The 20,938-nt window shown below is 44.2% G+C and overlaps 1 protein-coding gene across 1 annotated transcript in view; it reads left to right on the forward strand.

Moving 5' to 3' along the window:
• Positions 1–13,128: 13,128 nt before the first annotated feature.
• TMTC1 (transmembrane O-mannosyltransferase targeting cadherins 1) overlaps positions 13,129–20,938 on the forward strand; it is a 153,013-nt gene continuing 145,203 nt past the window's right edge. Inside the window, exon 1 of the mRNA XM_081330245.1 lies at positions 13,129–13,560. Within this exon, the coding sequence (XP_081186371.1) occupies positions 13,241–13,560 (320 nt within the window). The 5' untranslated portion in view covers positions 13,129–13,240. The remainder of the gene's footprint in view (positions 13,561–20,938) is intronic.

Below are 20,938 nucleotides of genomic sequence, written 5' to 3' on the forward strand. Positions count from 1 at the left end.
AGATTTACTTGGAACAGTTTACATACTCTGACAACATCTCTAACATTATCAAACATCAACATCTGCCTATCCCAGGTCCTTGGGAAGCACTTGATAGGTGGATAAAAATGCCAAATCAAAATATCTGGCTGACTGTGCAATGAAGCAAAATGATTACATTCTACAATGTCTGTTTTTCAGCAAATCTGGGTGGGGTTTTGTAATACTTCCAATAAAATGTAATTCTTTACTGCAGGTGTTCCCGACTCTGGGACTCACAAGTCACAATTACTTTTGTATAGGGTGTGAATATTAATCAGATTTTTCCTAGGGGTATGGGGCATATAAAAGGATGGGAACCATTGCTTTGGTGCTTGTAATCCATATTTAAGAGAATGATTTTGGTGTACTGGTTAAGGCACTGGGCTAAAAACTGGGAGACCATACAGAGCCATCTGGGTGACCTTGTGCCAGTCCCTCTCTCTCAGCCCTAGGACGGAAGCAATGGCAAAGCACTTCTGAAATCTTGCCAAGAAAACTGCAGCCTGCAGTCTGGCAGTCATCAGGAGTCAACACTAATTTGAAGGAAACACCAAAAAACCCCAAAATACAATATATCATAGACATTTTGGGAGGGCAGAAAGTTTAATTACTTCTTTGGAAGATGAAAAACCCATCAAGTGACCCAACAATGGAAAGTAATTCTCTCGCTTACATGTTTTTTCCTGTCTGATTTGTGCAGTGTGGAGGAAATCGTAATCTGTTTCCAGCTCAGTGAATGCTGTGATTTTTTTTTCTGCCTTCAAGAAACGTGGAAAAAGAGAAGTGTCTACATCAAGAGATGATTTTCTCAAGGGATCTTTACCAAATGGTATGACTCAGCTTCCCCAAGGAGTCCTTCTGATGGCCTCTTGCGATGCTAAGTGTAAACTGCAAGCAGCACATTTAGTTACTGGAAAGAAATGCAAATACATAAAGTGACGTCAGAGCTAGATGAGATGTTAAAATGCAATACCCTCATTTTCTTTCCTCTCCTTCTCTGCAAGGTAGTTGTAAAGGTTGCGTCAGCACCAGGAGACCCTTTGTGGTCTAGTTCAGGGGTCTCCAACCCCCGGTCCGTGCACCAGTACCGGTCCGTGGCATGCCAGCAACCGGGCCGCACAAACAAGCAAAGCCCCATTCATGAGATGCAGGCACCACACAAAACCACGCACCATCCAGTCCATGGAAAAACCTCTTTCCACAAAACTGGTCCCTGGTGCCCAAAGGTTTGGGGACCTCTGCTCTAGTTGTTGTCTCATCATGTCTGTGCAGATGAAAAGATTGGTGATAAAGTAGCAGTTGTGTGAAAAGTCATTTCCTCATCTCTTCTAGTGGTAACACCTTTCCTGGCCTAAAATGGTGATATTTAACTTGCTCTGCTCTACTTTGAAGACAGATTCCTGTATATGAATCAATACCCCTGAAGGCCAAATCTTCACCTGAACAAATAATATTCCAAGTAAAAAGGAAATAAAGTGAAACTGAACCACAGCTTTCCATCCCTAAATATTAGAGCCAGTGGTAGGATTCAAATATGTGAACAACTGGTTCTCTGTGTGGAGGCCACTTCCGGAAGTCCATTCTAGGCCTCGGCAACAAAAAAATTAGCTACCGGTTCTGCCGAACTGGTGCGAACTGGCTGAATCCCACCACTGATTAGACCCCAAAATATTCCAAATTCCCCACTCTTTGTCTGTCTCCATTACTACATTCCTGGCAAATGGTATTTCCCATTTAGGGATGAATGATTTAGAAGAATTTCCCCCCCCCCAAAAAAAGAGTAAGCCTGTTTTTGAGACTGATCCCTGTAAGTTAGATGCATTAAACTGGTTCAGATATTGCACCAAGCTATAATATGACTTGTTTCCTTTTTGGCTTAATGTGTGACAGTTTCTAAGCCACAGTTAACAGCTTGGCATATGTATGTGTGAATCCCAAAAGTTGTGATTTCTTCAAGAAGGCAAGGCTTAACACCATGTGTGAACCATGTCTTTAAAAAAGACATTCACTACACTTGTAAATAATGCCAGCTGGACAAAATCAGAACAGAATAACAGGGTTGGAAGGGACGTTAGAGGTCTTTTAGTTCAGGAAAGGAAACCCTAAACACATTTCAGGAAAATGTTTGTCCAATCTCTTAAAAAAATTCCAGTGATGGGGCACCCACATCTTCTGGAGGCAAGTCATTCCACTGGTTGTTCTAACTGTCAGGAAATCCCTCCTTAGTTCTAGGTTGCTTCTCTCCTTGATCAGTTTCCATCCGTTGCTTCTTGTCCTGCTTTCAGGTGCTTTGGAGAGTAGCTTGACCCCCTCTTCTTTGTGGCAGCTCCTCAAATATTGGAGCACAAATCATGTCACCCCTCGTCCGTCTCTTCATTAAACTAGACATACCCAATTCCAGCAACTGTTCTTTACATGTTTAAGCCTCCAGTGCCCTAATCATCTTTGTTTCTCTTCAGGGAGTGAGTGACTTATAAATTGACTGACAAATCCTAGGACAGAGGTTAGTGACGAGATTCCCATATTTAGCTGGCAATATCCAAACAGACAATATTGTTTGTAAGTTCAATTGCTATTGTGTCACCTACAGAGCAAAGAAACAAACAAATTGATCACCCCAGGCTTCTTCTCCACTCTACCTGTGGACAGTTTTGAACAGCTACTTCACAGCTACACTGTGCCTAGGTAGGCACAGCCGACAACCAATCACTGTGAGAAAGAGATTGCAGAGAATATTCTTGACAGCTCCGGTGGGAAGCAGAGCTTCAGCACTGTCCTTAGGTCATAAAACACTTAGTGCAGCTTGAATTTTCTTTTTAAGGAAGGGAGTAAGAGCTATGATTGAATCACTGTAGACACAGCTATCCCTCAGAAGTACTGAGCATGAGATTAGTTGGTTCTAATCAGGGAAGGATTAGTAATGGACACCTTGATTTGCCAGAAGGTATCTTGTTGAAGAGGAGACACATCTATATCTACATCTACATCTACATCTACATCTACATCTACATCTACATCTACATCTAATCTATATCTATCTATATCTATATCTATATCTATATCTATATCTATATCTGTCTGTCTGTCTGTCTGTCTGTCTGTCTCTACCTATCTATCTATCTATCTATCTATCTATCTATCTATCTATCTATCTATCTATCTATCTATCTCTATCTATCTATCTATCTATCTATCTATCTATCTATCTATCTATCTATCTATCTATCTATCTATCATCTATCTATCTATCTATATTGTGGGATAAATCTTTCCCATATTACCTCCTGGCTGAGTTTGCATATCATGTTACAGTATGATGCTGTTTGCAATTCAAATATATTTCTTTGATAAGAGCATGAATCCCAGAGGACTATCCAATTAGTACCATACAACTAGAAGAGGGAGAAGGAGGGAGGTGGCTTTGATATTGTTGCAAGGGCCAATCAGTCAGCAATCTAGGCTACGTGCACTGCCTTTTACTAGAAATAGGAGGAAGCAATTGCTGTTCCATAACCTGAAAAAGTTACAGTTTGTTATGCTTTTCTCTCCAAAGCAGAAAGTGCATATAGGTTTGTAGTAGGCCAGTGTTTCTGAAACTTGGCAACATATGTAATCCAAGATATGTGGATTACAATGTCTATGCTGAATGGGGAATTCTGGGTGTTGAAGTTCACTCATCTTAAAGTTGCCATGTTTGACTAATGCTGTGGTAGACCTTTGAATGGTCTACCGAATGATGGAATGGCACAAATACTACTAGACCACATAGATCAGACAACCAAATTTGAGCCTAGTTGGAGTGGTTAGCTTATGACTCAGTTTATTTATTTATATCACTTTTTAAATTTTTTACAAATAGCTCAAGGCAGTGAACAAACTATATCCAACACACCTCCCTCCCTGTATAGTCCCCATAACAAGAACCCTGTGAGGTGGCTTGGGCTGAGAGGGGATGATTGGTCCAAAGTCACCCCACTGGCTTTCATGGCCAAGGCAGGGCTTGAACTCGTGGTGTCTTGTTTTCTAGGTTGGTGTTTTAACCACTAGACCAAACTGGCTCTCCATCCAGTTGCATCACACAAACCCAAAACACTGAAGTAAGTAAACCGTGGTTCAGTTAACCATGAATAATCATGTCATACAAATAGATCAGCAACAATGCACTGGCAAACTCCTTTGAGGGTAACTTCAGAATAATTTATGGGACGCGGTGGCTCAGTGGGTTAGGACGCTGAGCTTGTTGATCAGAAGGTTGGCAGTTTGGCGGGTCGAATCCCGAGTGCCGCGTAACAGAGTGAGCACCTGTTACTCGTCCCAGCTTCTGCCAACCTAGCAGTTCAAAAGCACGTAAAAATGCAAGTAGAAAAATAGGGACCACTACGGTGGGAAGGTAACAGCGTTCCGTGCGCCTTTGGCGTCTAGTCATGCCGGCCACATGACCATGGAGACGTCCTCGGACAAGCGCTGGCTCTTCGGCTTTGAAACGGAGATGAGCACCAGCCCCTAGAGTTGGAAACGACTCGCACGCATGTGCAGGGGAACCTTTACCTTTACCTTTTTACCTCAGAATTATTGCATAAGCAGAATGCTTTGAAGTACCATCTAATGTGATTTTGTTGGGTGACTTTCAAATTTTACAGCTTGAGGATGTGAACAGAGCTGATTATTTGCACGGTGAACCTTTGCAGCTTACCAAATCTAAACACAAGGAGTTATCAGCCCAGCTTCTTTTACAAAAGCCTTCTCTCAACTTTTAGTGAAGAAACATAGGCAGCAACTACACTATTTTATTCTGCTGTGACATTGGCTCACACAAGCCTGTTATAACTCATTCCCCAATTGGTTCTCCTGCACCACTTTTCCGTCCCTGTTTGTTTTGTTTTTATGCGAATGATCACACATTTATTTTTAAACCTGCGTTCCAGCTGTAGAGACTCATTCATTTTCAACAGATCTATAATAATAGTTTTATAAGCTAACTCAATGAAATCCACTTGGGAGACTGAATTCATTCAATTCTGCTGTAGGTTCTTGGGCTAGCGCAGAGGGACTTTAAAGCTTGCACAGCATGGTTTATTACCATGTATACTCACACTATAACTAGCCATGATAAACCATGAGTGACCTTTCTAATTCCTTGTTCTTTTTCTGCAATTGTATTTGTGTGTGGTGCAACCTTGCATTATAAATAAAAAGGATCAAAAATGGGTTTCATTTTTGAAACAACATAAATACAAGTAAAAACACAAATAATAATAAATGCAAAAACCCAAAGCAGAGCCACCTCACACCTTAATTTGGATCACAAACTCACTTACTTAAGGCTTTACTAACAAGCTAGCCCAAAGAGTGAGGAAAGCCAGGTTTTATAGCCTTCTGGACAGGCAGCAGGATCAGAGTGATCTAAAACTCAAGAATGGGAACTGTGGGATTTGCAAAACACTTATTAATATTCAGAAGGCTTACATTTTTCTACAGTGCAGAAAATTCTGGATATTGTGCCATTCCAGGTAGTGTTTTGGAAGTCTCAGAAATAAATCTTGAAAAGAGCCAGTTTGGTCTAGTAGTTAAAGTACCAGCATAGAATCCAGGAGATTGTGAGTTCTAGTCTTGCCTTAGGAATGAAAACCATTTGGGTGTCTTGGGCCAAGTCACTCCCTTTCAGCCCAACCCACCTCCCAGGCTTGTTGTGGGGAAAACAAGAGAAAGTGGTGTTAGATATGTTCATGGTCTTATTTATATATATACAAAATGGAAGTGGCTTCCAAAGCATAGCATTGAGGATGAAACCGTCAACCAGTAATGGTTGAGTGACTTCTAGCACTCTTAAGAAACAGATGATGTAGATCCATTTCAATCAAGTTGTAAGCCTGGAGTGAGATGCAAATTGTTTTAGCTGTTATTTGGAATTGACTTTGCCCATTCCTTTCCCGTAGACCAATGTTTCTCCATCTGAGCAACTTTAAGATGGGTGGACTTCCATTTCAGAATTCCCCAGCATGTCGAAGTTGAGAAACACTACCTTAGACCTTTTAATGTGGCTTGTTTAAGGACACCCTGCCATTTTATTTCACAACTTAATGTAGCTTTCCTACATAGTTACTTAATTTGCTTACAATGGAGATGGTAGGAGTTGGGGTCCAATACATCTGGCAGTATATCTGGATTTGCTTTTAAAAGCTGAAAAATGGAATGCCTTTAGGAAGTACCATCATCACCAACCAGAGTGACAGTAATAGCACTGATCAGGTCAGTGGCAATTGTTAGTCAGCACATTATTTGCTTGTCTACTTCAGGCTGGTGCTCAAAGTGATTCTTCTAAGGATTAGGAACCAACAGAATTGGATGGCTTCTCTTTCCCTTCCAGAGAAAAATTGTTGTTGTTAGCTGCGAAGTTGTGTCCGACCCATCGCGACCCTATGGACAACGTTCCTCCAGGCCTTCCTATCTCTACCATCTTCTGGAGTCCATTTAAGCTCACGCCTACTGCTTCAGTGACTCCATCCAGCCACCTCATTCTCTGTCGTCCCCTTCTTCTTTTGCCCTCAATCTTTCCCAGCATTAGGCTCTTCTCCAGTGAGTCCTTCCTTCTCATTAGGTGGCCAAAGTATTTGAGTTTTAGCTTCAGGATCTGGCCTTCTAAAGAGCAGTCAGGGTTGATCTCCTCTAGGACTGACTGGTTTGATCGCCTTGCAGTCCAAGGGACTTGCAGGAGTCTTCTCCAGCACCATAGTTGCCTCAATTCTTTAGTGCTCAGCCTTTCTTATGGTCCAACTTTCACTGCCATACATTGCAACCAGAGAAAAATAAAAATAAAATAAAGTCAATGCTATCCTTTCAGGAATGAGTGTTTTACAGACTTTCTGGAATGGTTCATGTTGTGTATGTAAATAGTTATTAACAAGGTACTTAACAGATTGCAAACAGATTGCAGCATAGCAGGGTTTAGAGCGGGAAATTAAGGTGCATTCATTGGTTGCAATAACCTAGGAGCGGGAAAATAGACTCCATTGATTGGTTACCGTTCACACACTTCTCATATAAAAGGTTGCAACAATTGACAGTTGGCAGTTGACTTTGTGTATTCAATAAACTCGTTCATTGTTAAACCACTCTGAGTCCTCGTCTATCAGAACCAAACAATTGGCGACGAAGGTGGGATAGACAGAAGACCAGAGAATCGGCGGAATTGTTGCGTAAAGGCGGCAAATTCAGAACGAGTCACAGTCAACCGAGCGGCCGCGGCAGAATAAAAAAAAAAATTCTCCGAATGGCGCAAATCGGGTCATTGAAGGAATTCGACCCAAACTTCCCCGAGGATTGGGAAGAATACATCGGACAAGTCGAAGGGTTCCTGTTAGTGAACGGAATCACAGACGACCGTAAAAAAGCGGCAGCTTTACTAACGATTTGTGGCACACCGGTTTACCGAATCGCTGTCAGACTGTGTCAACCGCAACCGGTCTCAAGTGTGCCTTACGCCGACCTCCTAGCCAAACTAAAGGTCCACTTTACACCCAGGAGATCCGAGCTCTTCTGGCGGCGCATCTTTGAAAAGAGGAACCAGAGACCGGGAGAATCCATACAAAAGTTTGTCGCTGCCGTCAGGGAAGCCGCAGTACGATGTAAATACGATAATTTAGAAATTAGAATTCGGGACCGAGTAGTACTGGGCTTGCGTGATGAGCAGCTGCAAAACAGAATAATCGCCAAACCCACCGGCGATTTACAGGAAGTGATCGACGAACTTTTAACTTACGAGTCAACCGGGTATCGCGACCCCCCCCCGCAGCAGCATGGCAGCAACGTCTGAGATCAACCAAGAGGGCTATGTGGACTGCGGGGAGGTGGACCAGCAGTGGGAGGAAGATATCGCCGAAGTCTCCAGGCGATTCGGAAAATTGGCGCCAAGACAACCCAGAAGCGAAGGGCCTGAACCTGCCCACCGTCAACAAACCGCAACGCCGCAAAGACAAGCGACGGGGGCACAACGACCATGGAGGGACACCGCAACCAAACCGCGAGACATCGACAACCAGAACCGGTGCGGCAGCTGTGGCGGCAACCATCCCCGCGCCTCTTGCCGATTCCGAACCGCAAAGTGCAGGGCATGCGGCAAGACCGGCCACATCCAGGCCATCTGTAGGAGCCGTACTCGCGACAACCGCCTTCACGAAGTCGATGTGTGGCCCGAGGGTAAGGTAACCCCTAAGTTCAGTGGCAAGGAGACCCCTAAACCCCGGGTTAAAGTCCCAAATCTAGGGGAGGTGGCGCGAGTCAACCGGAGGAGACAGGGGAAAAGTCACAATTTTCCAATAGGAAAATTAAAAATTACAGTCCAGCTGCAAGGGGTCCCTTGCAGAATGGAAATTGACTCAGGGGCTTCAGTGTCAATAATTTCCACTGAAACCCTCGAGAGGATTGAACAAATAAGTGGAAGAAGAATTCCACTTAGTTCAACAAATATTCAATTAACTGACTTCCAAAAAAGCCCCATAAAAATAAAAGGGAAGACCAGCCTTAACGTTAAATTTAAGGGATTTAAGGGGGTCTTAGAATTAATTGTTACGGAGGGACATAGGACTAGTTTAATTGGACTTAACTGGTTCCCTGCCCTGGGCATTTGGATTGGGGGGATAAATTCAGTGATTAAGAAGAAGACCCTCGAATCAGTCTGCAATGAATTTGCAGACGTATTCGATGGATCTTTGGGAAAGTACAAAGGGGCCCCAATTAAATTTAACCTAGACCCCTCAGTAAAACCAATCAGGCTTAAGGCCCGAAGGGTACCTTTCGCCTTAAAGGGAAAAATCGAGGCCGAGCTCGACTGGCTTGTAGGCCAAGGGGTATTAGAACCTGTTGAGGGTGGTTTGTGGGAAACGCCGATTGTCACACCCCTAAAACCCAATGGGGATGTGAGAATCTGCGCTGACTACAAAGCCACCCTGAACATTGGAATGAAAAAGCATGCTTACCCGGTCCCGACGGTGAAGCAGGTCCTCGCGACGATCCAGGACGGCGCCATGTTTGCCAAGTTAGACTTGGCGCATGTGTACTTACAGTTGACTGTTTCTGAAGAGGCTGCAGAAGCACAGACGATAGTTACCCACAAGGGGGCGTTCCGGGTCCACAGACTGCAATTTGGTATTGCAGCTGCTCCAGGCATCTTCCAAGAAGTGATGGAGAGGACCTTAAAGGGCATACCTGGTGTATGCCCTTACTTTGATGATGTCCTGATAGCTGGAAAAGATGAAGAAATGTTAGTAGAGCGGCTGGAACAGGTACTGGGCAGATTTAGGAGGGCTGGATTGAAACTAAAAAAGGAAAAATGTAGTATAGGGGTTAAATCCACTGATTTTTTGGGGTTCAGGATTGACAAAAGTGGAATACACCCTACCCCTGACAAAATTAAAGCAATAAAATGGGCCCCAGAACCAAGGAACAAGGCGGAACTACAGGCCTTCCTTGGCTTGGTAAATTTTTACCACACGTTTGTGCCACACAAGGCTGCCATTGCAGAACCCCTCCACAGACTCTTAGATAAGAAGACTCCCTGGCAATGGCTGAACAAACACAAAGTGAGTTTCCAAACGTTAAAAGACATTCTTTCCAGTAAATCAACTGTAACCCACTTTATAGAAAACAAACCAATTTATCTGGCGTGCGATGCTTCGCCTTATGGTGTAGGGGCTGTGATCAGCCACTTAGACAACCAAGGAATACAAAGACCCATTGCATATTATTCCCGGACACTAACCAAGGCAGAGCGGAATTATGCCCAGATAGACAGGGAGGCATTAGCAATAGTGGCAGGAGTAAAAAAGTTCCACGACTACCTTTATGGTAGGAACTTTACCATACTGACTGACCACAAACCCCTGTTGGGACTGTTTACCACGGATAAACAGACTCCCCAAATTATGTCGCCCAGAATGCTGAGGTGGTCCATTTTCCTCTCAGCATACTCATTTTCCCTCCAATACAGACCGGGCAAGGACATGGGACACGCTGACGCCCTTAGCAGATTGCCCCTAAGCATAACAGAGGCGGACCCTGCACCTGTGGGACAAATAATGTCCCTACAGGATATTCCTGATTTACCCCTAACTGCTAAAGACATAGCTGAGGCAACAAATAAGGACCACACCTTAAAGAGAGTATTGGCCTGGGTCATGAGCGGGTGGCCAAATGCCAACCCGGACGAAAAATACAGGCCCTATTTTAGAAGGAAGGATGAATTATCAGTTCATTTGGGATGCTTACTCTGGGGAAATCGTGTGGTTATTCCAGGAATTCACAAATCAGCTATTTTACTAGAATTACATGAAGGACACCCTGGAATAGTACGGATGAAGGCGTTGGCTAGGAGTCACTTGTGGTGGCCAGGACTGGACAACGACATTGAGGAATGTGTGGCCAATTGCCATCTGTGCCAACGTTCTAGGCCTGAACAACAGCACATCCGTACGCATAAGTGGGAGTTAGCTAGGAATCCTTGGTCCAGGATTCATATTGACTTTGCTGGACCTTTCCAAGGGTTAACATTTCTAGTAGTGGTTGACAGCTTCTCTAGATGGCTAGAGGTAGTACCAGTCAGTTCAGTAACTTCAGGAAGAACAATACAGGCATTAAGGGGCCTCTTTGCCACTCATGGGTTGCCGGATTTAATTGTGTCTGATAATGGGCCACAATTCACATCTATTGAATTTCAGGATTTCCTCAAGGCCAACTCGATTAAGCATAAGACATCAGCACCCTTCCACCCATCCACCAACGGCTTGGCTGAACGAAACGTGCGGACCACGAAGGACGCTTTAAAAAGAATCATTCGGGGCGACTGGCATCAGAGACTGGCCGAGTTCTTGTTGGCCTAACACACGACCCCATGTTCTGCTACAGGAAAAAGTCCAGCTGAAATGAGGTGGGGCAGGAAACTGACTACCAAATTGGACAGATTACACCCTGACAGACTTCAATCAAACACTGAATGGGACATTCCTAACAGAACATTTAAAGTGGGGGATTTGATCTGGGCCAGGAACTACGGCCAAGGGGATAAATGGATTCCCGGGGTGGTGACTGAAATCTTAGGTCCCCTATCGTACACTGTTGAGGGGGAAGGGAATAGGATCTGTAAAAGACACATAGATCAGCTGAGGAAGAGATCCAGTGGATGCTTGCCAGTAGAGGGGGACCAAAGCATATCGGGGGGAAACAGTACATCCAGATTCAGGGATAACAACATGCTAGGAAGTGTGGTAGAGGAATGGCAAAACATCTCATCCCCTGGTTCCCAACAACAACAACATCAATTTAGTCAAATTGACTGGGAGGTACCCCTGCGAAGTAGGCCAGTGACCACTGATTTCCAAACACAAACTAATACACAAAACAGCAGCAGAGGAACATCAGAGCCTAGCAACCCAGAGCCCAGGTCCAATAGTGACATGCAGCCAAGCAATCAATCAGGAAGAGAGGTCCCTAGCAGCCAGAATAACAGATACCCTTCTAGAATACATAGGCCACCAAAATATTTAAAGGATTTTGTAAAGAAATAACATCAACTGGGGGGTAAGGGGTGTTGTGTATGTAAATAGTTATTAACAAGGTACTTAACAGATTGCAAACAGATTGCAGCATAGCAGGGTTTAGAGCGGGAAATTAAGGTGCATTCATTGGTTGCAATAACCTAGGAGCGGGAAAATAGACTCCATTGATTGGTTACCGTTCACACACTTCTCATATAAAAGGTTGCAACATTTGACAGTTGGCAGTTGACTTTGTGTATTCAATAAACTCATTCATTGTTAAACCACTCTGAGTCCTCGTCTATCAGAACCAAACAGTTCATTCAATCAATCAGAAGAAAGCTGGAAGAGACCTTGGAGGTCTTCTAGTCCCACCCCCTATTCAAGCAGGAGACCCTACACCGTTTCAGACAAGTGGCTGTCCAGGCTCTTCTTAAAGACCTCCAGTGATGAAGCACCCAAAACTTCTGAAGGCAAGCTGTTTCACTGTTTAATTGTCCTCACTGTTAGGAAGTTTCTCCTTAATTCCAGGTTGCTTCTCTCCTTGGTTAGCTTCCATCGTTTCTTGTCTTGCCTTCTGGTGCTTTGGAACATAAGTTTGACCCCCTCTTCTTTTGGGGCAGACCCTCAAATACTGGAATACTGCTATCACGTCACCCCTATTTCTTCTTTTCTCTAGACTGGCCATACCCAAATCTTGCAACCCTCCTTCATATGTTTTTCATCTCCAGGCCTTTAATCATCTTAGTTGCTCTTCTCTGCACTTTTTCCAAAGTCTCAACACCTTTTTTTCTTTCTTTCTTTTTTTAATAATGCGGCGACCAAAACTGGATCCTTTGGGTTAGAAAAGAGATGCTGACCGCCTGGATTCGATTTCTATCTGCTGGCGGGGAGCGTAGCGTCTGAATCCCGACACCGGAGGGAGAGAGCATCAGTATAAGGTTTCCTGCCTTAGCAGGGGGTTGGACTAGATCAGGGGTGTCAAACTCAATTTCATTGAGGGCCGCATCAGCATTGCGGTTGCCCTCAGGGGGCCGGGTGGGTATGGCCAGGGTGGGCGTGGCCTACTGGGTGGGCGTGGCTAGAATGCGTATGACCTACTGGATGGGCATGTGGCAAAAGGAGGGTCTCTGGGCCAGGGCCAAGACAGTGGGGGCCATTCCCTCACTGTTTCCAGGATGGCTTCGCGGGCCACATGAAACCACTTTACGGGCCTCATCTGGCCCCAGGGCCTTGTGTTTGACATGTCTGGACTAGATGACCTCCAAGGTCCCTTCCAACTTATTATTATTATTATTATTATTATTATTAATTATTATTAATTATTATTATTATTAACATGCTATGGTCAAAGGGGAAAAAGCAGCGAGTCTGAACTTTGAGGGAGAGCGCCGGCCACACCGCCCCTCCCGTCCCAGGTCCCCCTTCCAAGCAAGGGAGGACCGACTCGCGTGCCGCGCGGAGCATGCGCGCTGGGGTAGGAGGGAGGGGAGAGGGACGGAGGCGGGTTGGGGGCGGCCGCTGTTTATTTGCGGCCGGCCAGGCGGAGCGGCGGCAGAGCGCGAGCGAGCGAGCGAGCGAGGGCGGCGGGAGCGGCTGGCGTGTATTTCTCCGGCTATGCAGGCGCGGGGCGAAGATGAGCTCGGGGAACGCTCCGCGGAGCAAGGCGGTTAGCCGGCCGCCGTAGCGGGATGGGGTCGGCGAGCGGGAGCCGCAGCAGCCGAGAACCGCCAGCGCCGCCGCAGCCGCCACAGCCGCGGTGGTTAGCTTGGGCTGGCCGGCTCGGGCGCTGCGGGGCTGCGGCGAGCGCCGCGCTTTTGGCCGCTCTCTGCTACTGGAACTCGCTGCAGGGCGAGTTCGTGCACGACGACGTCTGGGCGATTGTCAACAACCCGGACGTGCGACCGGGAGCCTCCCCGCTGGCCGCCTTCTCCGACGACTTCTGGGGCAAAGGCATGGCCGAGAACACCAGCCACAAGTCTTACCGCCCGCTCTGCGTCCTCACCTTCAGGTAAGCCACCGCCGAGCCTCGCCACCGCGGCAGACCCGGCACTCTCTCGCGCAGGACTGGCCAGGGCGGCTCGCTCGCCTTCGTCCCTGAATCGCGGACCGGAGCCGAGTCTTAGATCAGTGTTTCCCAACCTTAGGAACTTGAAGATGCGTGGACTTCAACTCCCAGAATTCCCCAGCCAGCATAGCTGGCTGGGGAATTCTGGGAGTTAAAGTCCACGCATCTTCAAGTTCCTAAGGTTGGGAAACGCTGTCTTAGATAACCCCTCGGGCTCTTGCGGTTGAAGGTAGTCAACGCTGATCCGAGTATCTGCTCCGGGACTAAATGTCAGCCCTTTTTCCCCTCCTGCGGTTGATCGCTCTTTTCACAGGAAAAGGAAAGGGGCAACGTATTTTGGTTCCAGTTGTCTAGAGTGTAAACTACTTGGTGGGATAAACAGACCCGGTCTCCAACTTTAAAGTCTTTTGGTTTTGGAGGTAGCTGGCATGTGTCGGCATAAAAAAAAACCAACGGTTTGGATTCTGGGAATCGCTGGTTACTGTCTTGCCAACTTCATTCCTAGCAGTCTGCTATGGAGATTCTGAGTCATCCAGGTCATAGTTGTCCCAAAAGTCCTTTTTTCACTTGAGGCAACTGGACTTTTTAAAAAAAAATTCTTTGAAGACGTTTCGCTTCTCATCCAAGAAGCTTCTTCAGCTCTGACTGGATGGTGGGGAAACTCATTCCTCACCATCCAGTTAGATCTGAAGAAGCTTCTTGGATGAGGAGCAAAACGTGGTCCAAGAAAAACAAGAAAGTCCAATTGCCTCGTGAAAAAGCATCTTTGGTTCATTTCTAGCAGTGATTTCTGGAATGTTTGCTGAGAAAGCAGAAGTTCTCTTGAACACTGACCCAGCAAATCAGCGCAAACCTCTCCATCCTTGGTTTTCTCAAGAGAGGTGTTCATTGCACTCTGCACATGGTTAGAGGGCATTATTTTCCTCAGCCTGCTCTGCAAATCTCCTCTCTTCTTTTCCTGCACGAAACCTATCCCTGGAATGGAGCAACTGAAAGGCTTATTGATTTTGCACCAGAGATCAGCTGGCATCAAAGCTGGTTGCACATGTTTAATTTAATTTAATTTAATTTATTACATTTATATACCGCCCTTTCCCGAAGGACTCAGGGCGGTTTACAGGGCATTTTAAAATCACACCAATACAAAATACAAAAGTTAAAAGACAATTAAAAAGATTAAATTATCCCTGAAAATAAAACCCCAGTTAAAATTCTCAGCCTGGGTCAGAGAGCTCAAAGAGCCAAGTCTTCAGGTCCCGGCGGAATGAACGCAGGTCAGGGGCAGTCCTGAGCTCTACGGGCAGCTGGTTCCAGATGGTAGGCGCACCCATAGAGAAGGCCCTCCCCCTGCGTGTTATCCGCCGGCAATCTTTTACCGGTGGCACCCTGAGAATACCCTCCCTGTGCGAGCGCACTGGACGAAGGGAACTTGATGCTGGCAGCAGGTGTTCCCTCAAATATCCCGGACCCAAGCCATTCAGGGCTTTATAGGTCATCACCAGCACCTTGAATCTCACCCGGAGGGCAACTGGAAGCCAATGCAGCTCACGGAGTAGAGGTGTTACATTTAGGTGCCATTGAGAATTTTTTACATAAAATTGGGGTTGGTAGCTATGGATACTCAGATGAGACGGGGAGTGGGATGTATAGAATAATATGTTCTATATAAGTCTAGAAAGCATTGTATACATTTTATACAAATGTGTAGAATAGGTGGGATGGAGTAATGTAAGAAGGCTGTCTCTGCCTGGAATTACTCGAAGAGTAGAAAATGTTGACCAAATGTTGACCACAGAGAATGAAAGGAAGGGCATGGTGTCAGCTTTGTACCCAGGAGCTGGGATCATGAGGGTTGCAGTCTAACCAGCACCCAGAAAAGGATGGCTATTGACTTATTCAGAGAAAATTCTGTCTTGCCTTGAATATAAATCAGGAAAACACCCCGAGTGGCATAGAATATATTATAGATGCTACTGGCACCCATAAAATGAGTTGGGCCAAGGGCAAGCTCTTACTTCCCTGCCTCTCCCTCATGCCTCTTAGTTGACCTTCCTGTAGGTTTAAGGTGCTGCCCCAGCTCTGTTGTCTCTGACCTCCAACTCAGTGCTTGTGTTAGGAGTAGGACCGTTGCTCAGTGAAATCTCTTGGAAGGTTACCCCCCTCCTTTGCTACAGAATAAGCTCAACCGCATGCAGCCTAGTGTGTTGTGTGGTTCCAGTGTACACGTTTAATCCACGCTTTTGTTTGCACAATACTCTAAGCCACAAATTATTCAACCACATTTTAGTCCACGTGCAAAGGTCTATATGTGATGCAGTGTATTGTGCAAACCCAGAAAATTGTATTCGGTGGATATACCGTGGCTGTGTTGGGGATAAGGTGAACATGTTGTCCTGCAAAGGCAGCCTCTGCTTCATCCAGACTTTGAAACTGGATAATAACTGATAGCTTTTTTTTTTTTGCTCCCTCTTTATTCTTTGTTTCTGTCCCAGAGTTGGATAAAGAAGCGTTCTTTTAAGAAATGTGGTGACCTTTTCAGAACTATTGTGCGGCCTCGAATATTTTCCTTTGGGGAGACTTTTCTAAAAGATTAATGTCATTGTTTACTTTTTCTTTGTATAAAGATTCTTATCCATTTCCCCTTCATGCCAAAGGAGCCCTTCCTTTCTCTTAATTTCCATGGCTTTCTGTTTTTGCCTCAGAATGACTGATCTGTTTTCCATTTGTACCTTCTGGAGTCATAGCTTCTGACCATATTATCCTGACCGGTCTTCATTTTTAACAGTTGCCCACATTTGCCTCTATTCTCTAAGGAGCCAGGTAGTTAGTTGTATGTGCATCAGTGTGTTCAGCAAAATAGAATATTTATAAATATAAATGCAAGGCTATGAGTATTAAATAAATTAATATCTTTTTAGTCTTTCTCTAAAGCTGGCATTATTTTAGTTCTTTTCCCCCTGTTGCCTTCCTATTTAATGCACTCAGATTGTTTTGATTTAAGCTGAAAGTTTCTCACTGAGTAGAGTTTTGGATGAAGAAAACTGTTTTGCTTCTGATTATTGTTATTAGGCTAGCTTGACCACTTTTACATTCTCTGATTGACAACAGATATGTAGAGTATCAGACAGAGAAAAGGTTTTCCCATTATTTTTCACCTGTCAGGTGCAAGTTACCAAATCCCCATATGTAGAGTTCAAGCTAACTACTTCATTGCATTCTGCTTATAAGGACCCAGATTGTTGGGGGCAATAAGCTGACTTTGTAATAATGCCGCTTCGGGGGGGCGGCGAAAGCCCTAATAAGCAGGCATATACATAGAATGAAGGCTATTGCTAAGCACATTGGTTTGTGCTTAAATTGTAAGACGCCCTGAGTCTTCGGAGAAGGGCGGGATATAAATGGGATTAAAATAAAAAAAAATACAGGAATCTCCCCAGACTGTTTGCCTTCCCTTAGGAACAGACAGGTAAAGGTTCCATGGAACTTGTTTGTGGGTAGGTTAATTCTGGATCTCTTGCGGCTGTGCAGCAATTCAAAGCTAATTCCCTGCTTGACTTCTCCCTGCCTGGCTGGGCATTTCCCAACTTTACATGGTCTAATTATAAATACAACAAATATGTTGGCTGATAGTGCCAAATGGTTAAGGAAGGTTAAAATAAAAAAAGGAATACAGAGGATAGCTTCTGGTATTATTTTTAATCCCTTTATCAGCAACGGCCATATGTTTGGATGTACATGTACAGAAGCCTTCATTTAGCAACCACAGTTGGGACTGGCAACTTGGTCATTAAGTGAAGCAGTTGCTAAGTGAAGCTACAAGCATCCTTATATTCTTTCTTCAATTTGCCTTTGCTTTACCGACATGCGGAGATCATAAATGTAAAGATTGATTGTAAAGTTATTTTTTTATCACTGTTGGAAAAGGTTGCTAATCAAGGCAGTCAGTAAACAAAAACTTCCTGTGTGTGCGCCTTGCATGCATTCCAGTGTGGATCATAGAACTGGGGAGGAAGAGAATAGAAGGGACCAGTTGTGTATATTTGAACTTTTACCCAAATATCTTGTCCATGGGAATTGTTTAGGATTATTATTTTTTTCTGCACTCTCTGGCCTGATCCAGCTCCACTTCCTTTAAATAAATTTTCCATTATTTTATTGGGTTGGAAAGAATAACACAGAGTATCTTTTTGGTATCTCTTGAAAGCAGGTGAGTGGTCTTCAAATGTAGTTCGGAGGAACCTAATGCAAGGTGAAATGTGTTGGCACAAAAATGCACATTACACCTATACAGTATTCTAATAGAATCTGAGCTGGGAATGAACAGCTAGGAAGGAATCTTGCAATTACCATGGGCAGTTCAATGAAAATATCAATCCAGAGTGTAGCTGCGGTAAAAGGGTCAAATTCCAGGCTTGGAATCAAGAAAGCAATTGAAAATAGATTAAAAGAAAGGATATTACGGAGCTAAAAAAATACAGAGCACAACAAAAATGATTAGGGGACTATCTTATAAGGAAAAGAATGCAGCATTCAGAGCTCTTTAGTCTGGCAAAGAGGAAGGGAAGGGGAGATAGTGGTGTGTAAGTGAATGCATGCCTTAAATAATGAGAGAAGTTATTGTTTTTACAGAGCTTGAGATCATTCACTGCAGGGGAGATCCAGGATAGAAGGAAAGGCTTTTACACACAGCACATGAGAGATGTTCTGCATCTGGGGATTTAGCATCTTTGGTTCTGGATGGAATTGCACTGCCCCGGATGGACCTGGTACATATTCTCAGGATTTTCCTGGACTTACAGCTACTGCTATTGTGAGCGTGTCTTGGACATAGTCAGTGACAGCTTCTTGCAAAATCATCCGCAGAGTGGCAGTTTGCTTTCTTATGCCAGACAGAGAGCTTGCCGTACTTTGGGGAGCGATAGACAGGGCTAGTAAAACATTTTGTAAAAGTGCAGGTAAAGGTTGCATTCACTGGATTGTGGCTGAGGGGGATATGAATCCTTCAATCAACATCTACTTCAATTTCAGCCTATGCATTCTTGTGCTCACCTAGTCTTTTTTCCACCAGTATCTTCTCTCAAGTATAGGTGGGTTCACTTATTAGACGAAGAGAGATACTTTGGATATAGAATCATATTTTCAAAAAATTGTGTGGGTGACTGTTCTTGTCTGTTAGGCTTAGACCAGGGGTAGGCAACCTTGGCTCTTTTATGACTCGTGGACTTCAACTCCCAGAATTCCTGAGCCAGCCTGGCTCAGGAATTCTGGGAGTTGAAGTCTATGAGTCATAAAAGAGCCAAGGTTGCCTACCCCTGACTTAGACCATCTGCTATATATTCCATGGATCAATAGTGGAGCAGATGAACAGGTTTAGCAGCTGATACCTAAACCAGCTTGTTACCTTTCTTCTTGAATTACTAGACACAGTTCTCGAGTTCTAGAACCTGGAGAATTTGATGTGAGTTTAGTGGATGTTTCTGGCTGGCATAGACTTAACCTAGCTCATTTGTTGATATAAGCTGGGAAAATTGTAATCATATAATTTTGCTATTGATTGGGTTTCACAAAATCAAATATCTGTCATCATCTTCTTTGATCTGCGCCGTTCATTCCTTAAGTAGGTTTCCTCCATCTGTTCTTCTCAAGATGTGTATAATCTTATAACCCTCAGTCAACATAATGGCTAAGGATAATGGGAAATTGGCATCCAATAAATGTAAAGGGGATCAGATTGGAGGCAGCTGGTTTAATGCACGGACAACTTGTACTGATGTTGAACGCTAATCTATGGATTTACTTTTGTCCCATTGGTATCCAAGCAAGTCTGTAAATTTGTCTTTGATGGTTAGGATTCAGATTCTCTGTTTAATACATCTCATCTGGTAAATTGCTCTCATTTTGTCTTTTGGACAAGCGTATCCAACGACAAATTGCTGCTTTTGTCACGCTGTTGATAAATGCACAATAAGAGTAAAATCAGATGTAGAACTTTAGTCACAGGCATTCATGGATCAAAATGTGATTCATGATGTCATGACCCAAATTTCACCCCTTACGTATCTGGGTGTGACATCACAAAGCAAGTAAAAAAAAGTGTATTGTGATGTTATCATTGTGACTACCTGCGGAGGCTTCTGGTTTTTAGCACTAGCATAGCAATAGCACTTAGACTTATATATGCCCCATAGTCTTTACAGCACTCTCTGGGCAGTTTACAGAGTCAGCATATTGCTCTGCACAATCTGGGTCCTCGTTTTAGTGACTTTGGAAGGATGGAAGGCTGAGTCAACCTTGAGCAGGTCAGGATCAAACTCCTGGCTGTGGGCAGAGTCAACCTGCAATACTGCATTCCACCCACTGCTTCACCTGAATTTTTACTTAAATAATTGTGTATGCATTAATTATATATTTGAAGACATTTATCTTGTTCCTCCTACTGTTTTGGGAATCACCATCAAACATTACCACTGGAAAAACTATTGCTTCAACCCATCTTAGTTGTCACTGAAATACCCTTGCCTTTCATAATCCTGTTTAAACTTGTCACTAGCTTTATTCCTAGGATTAATTTTTTTAAATTCTTCACTACAGTGCCCATTTTTATTTATTCCTAAACCCAAGTAATTACTGCCTTCAGGGGTTTTGTTTTGTTTTGTTTTCAGCTGAAAATCTAAAAATTAAATGTTCAGGCTAATATCTTTGTTTCTTTAAAACTCAATTGAAGAGGAAGTTTTCTGAGGAGGCTGGCTGTTTAAACGAACCATATCTTAAATTTCCCACAGTTCTCCAGGACAGCAGTAGACATGAGAAAATTAAAATGGTGGCTCTAATAATGAGGCAATACTTCTCAGAGGGCCACTGAGGGGCCTCATCCTTGGCTCCTGGGATATGATGGTGCCTGTCATCAATCCACAGTTGGTGATGCAGTCTTCAGACTTACTGGAGAGGCTATATTGGTGTTCTTGCAGTTAACTGATCATGCCTCTTGAATTCATTTGTTAACAGTATTAGAACCTTACCAGTAGTTGGCAACAGTGTCAAGGATCCATAGAAGAATAAAGGGGAGACAGATATAGGCAGTCCTCGATTTACAACCATTTGTTTAGTGACTGTTCAAAGTTAAAACAGCTCTGAAAAAAGTGACTTAATGACCATTTTTCACCCTTTGTTGTAGCAAAGGAATGTTGTAGCATTCCCATGGTCACATGATCAAAATTTGGATGCTGGGCAACTGGTATGTATTTATGATGGCTACAGTGTCCCAGGGTCATGTGATCTCCTTTTGTGGTCTTCTGATAAGCAAAGTCAATGGGGAAGCCAG

Source organism: Vipera berus (genome assembly GCF_964194415.1).
Source record: "Vipera berus genome assembly, chromosome: 6".
Classification (NCBI taxonomy): domain Eukaryota; kingdom Metazoa; phylum Chordata; class Lepidosauria; order Squamata; family Viperidae; genus Vipera; species Vipera berus.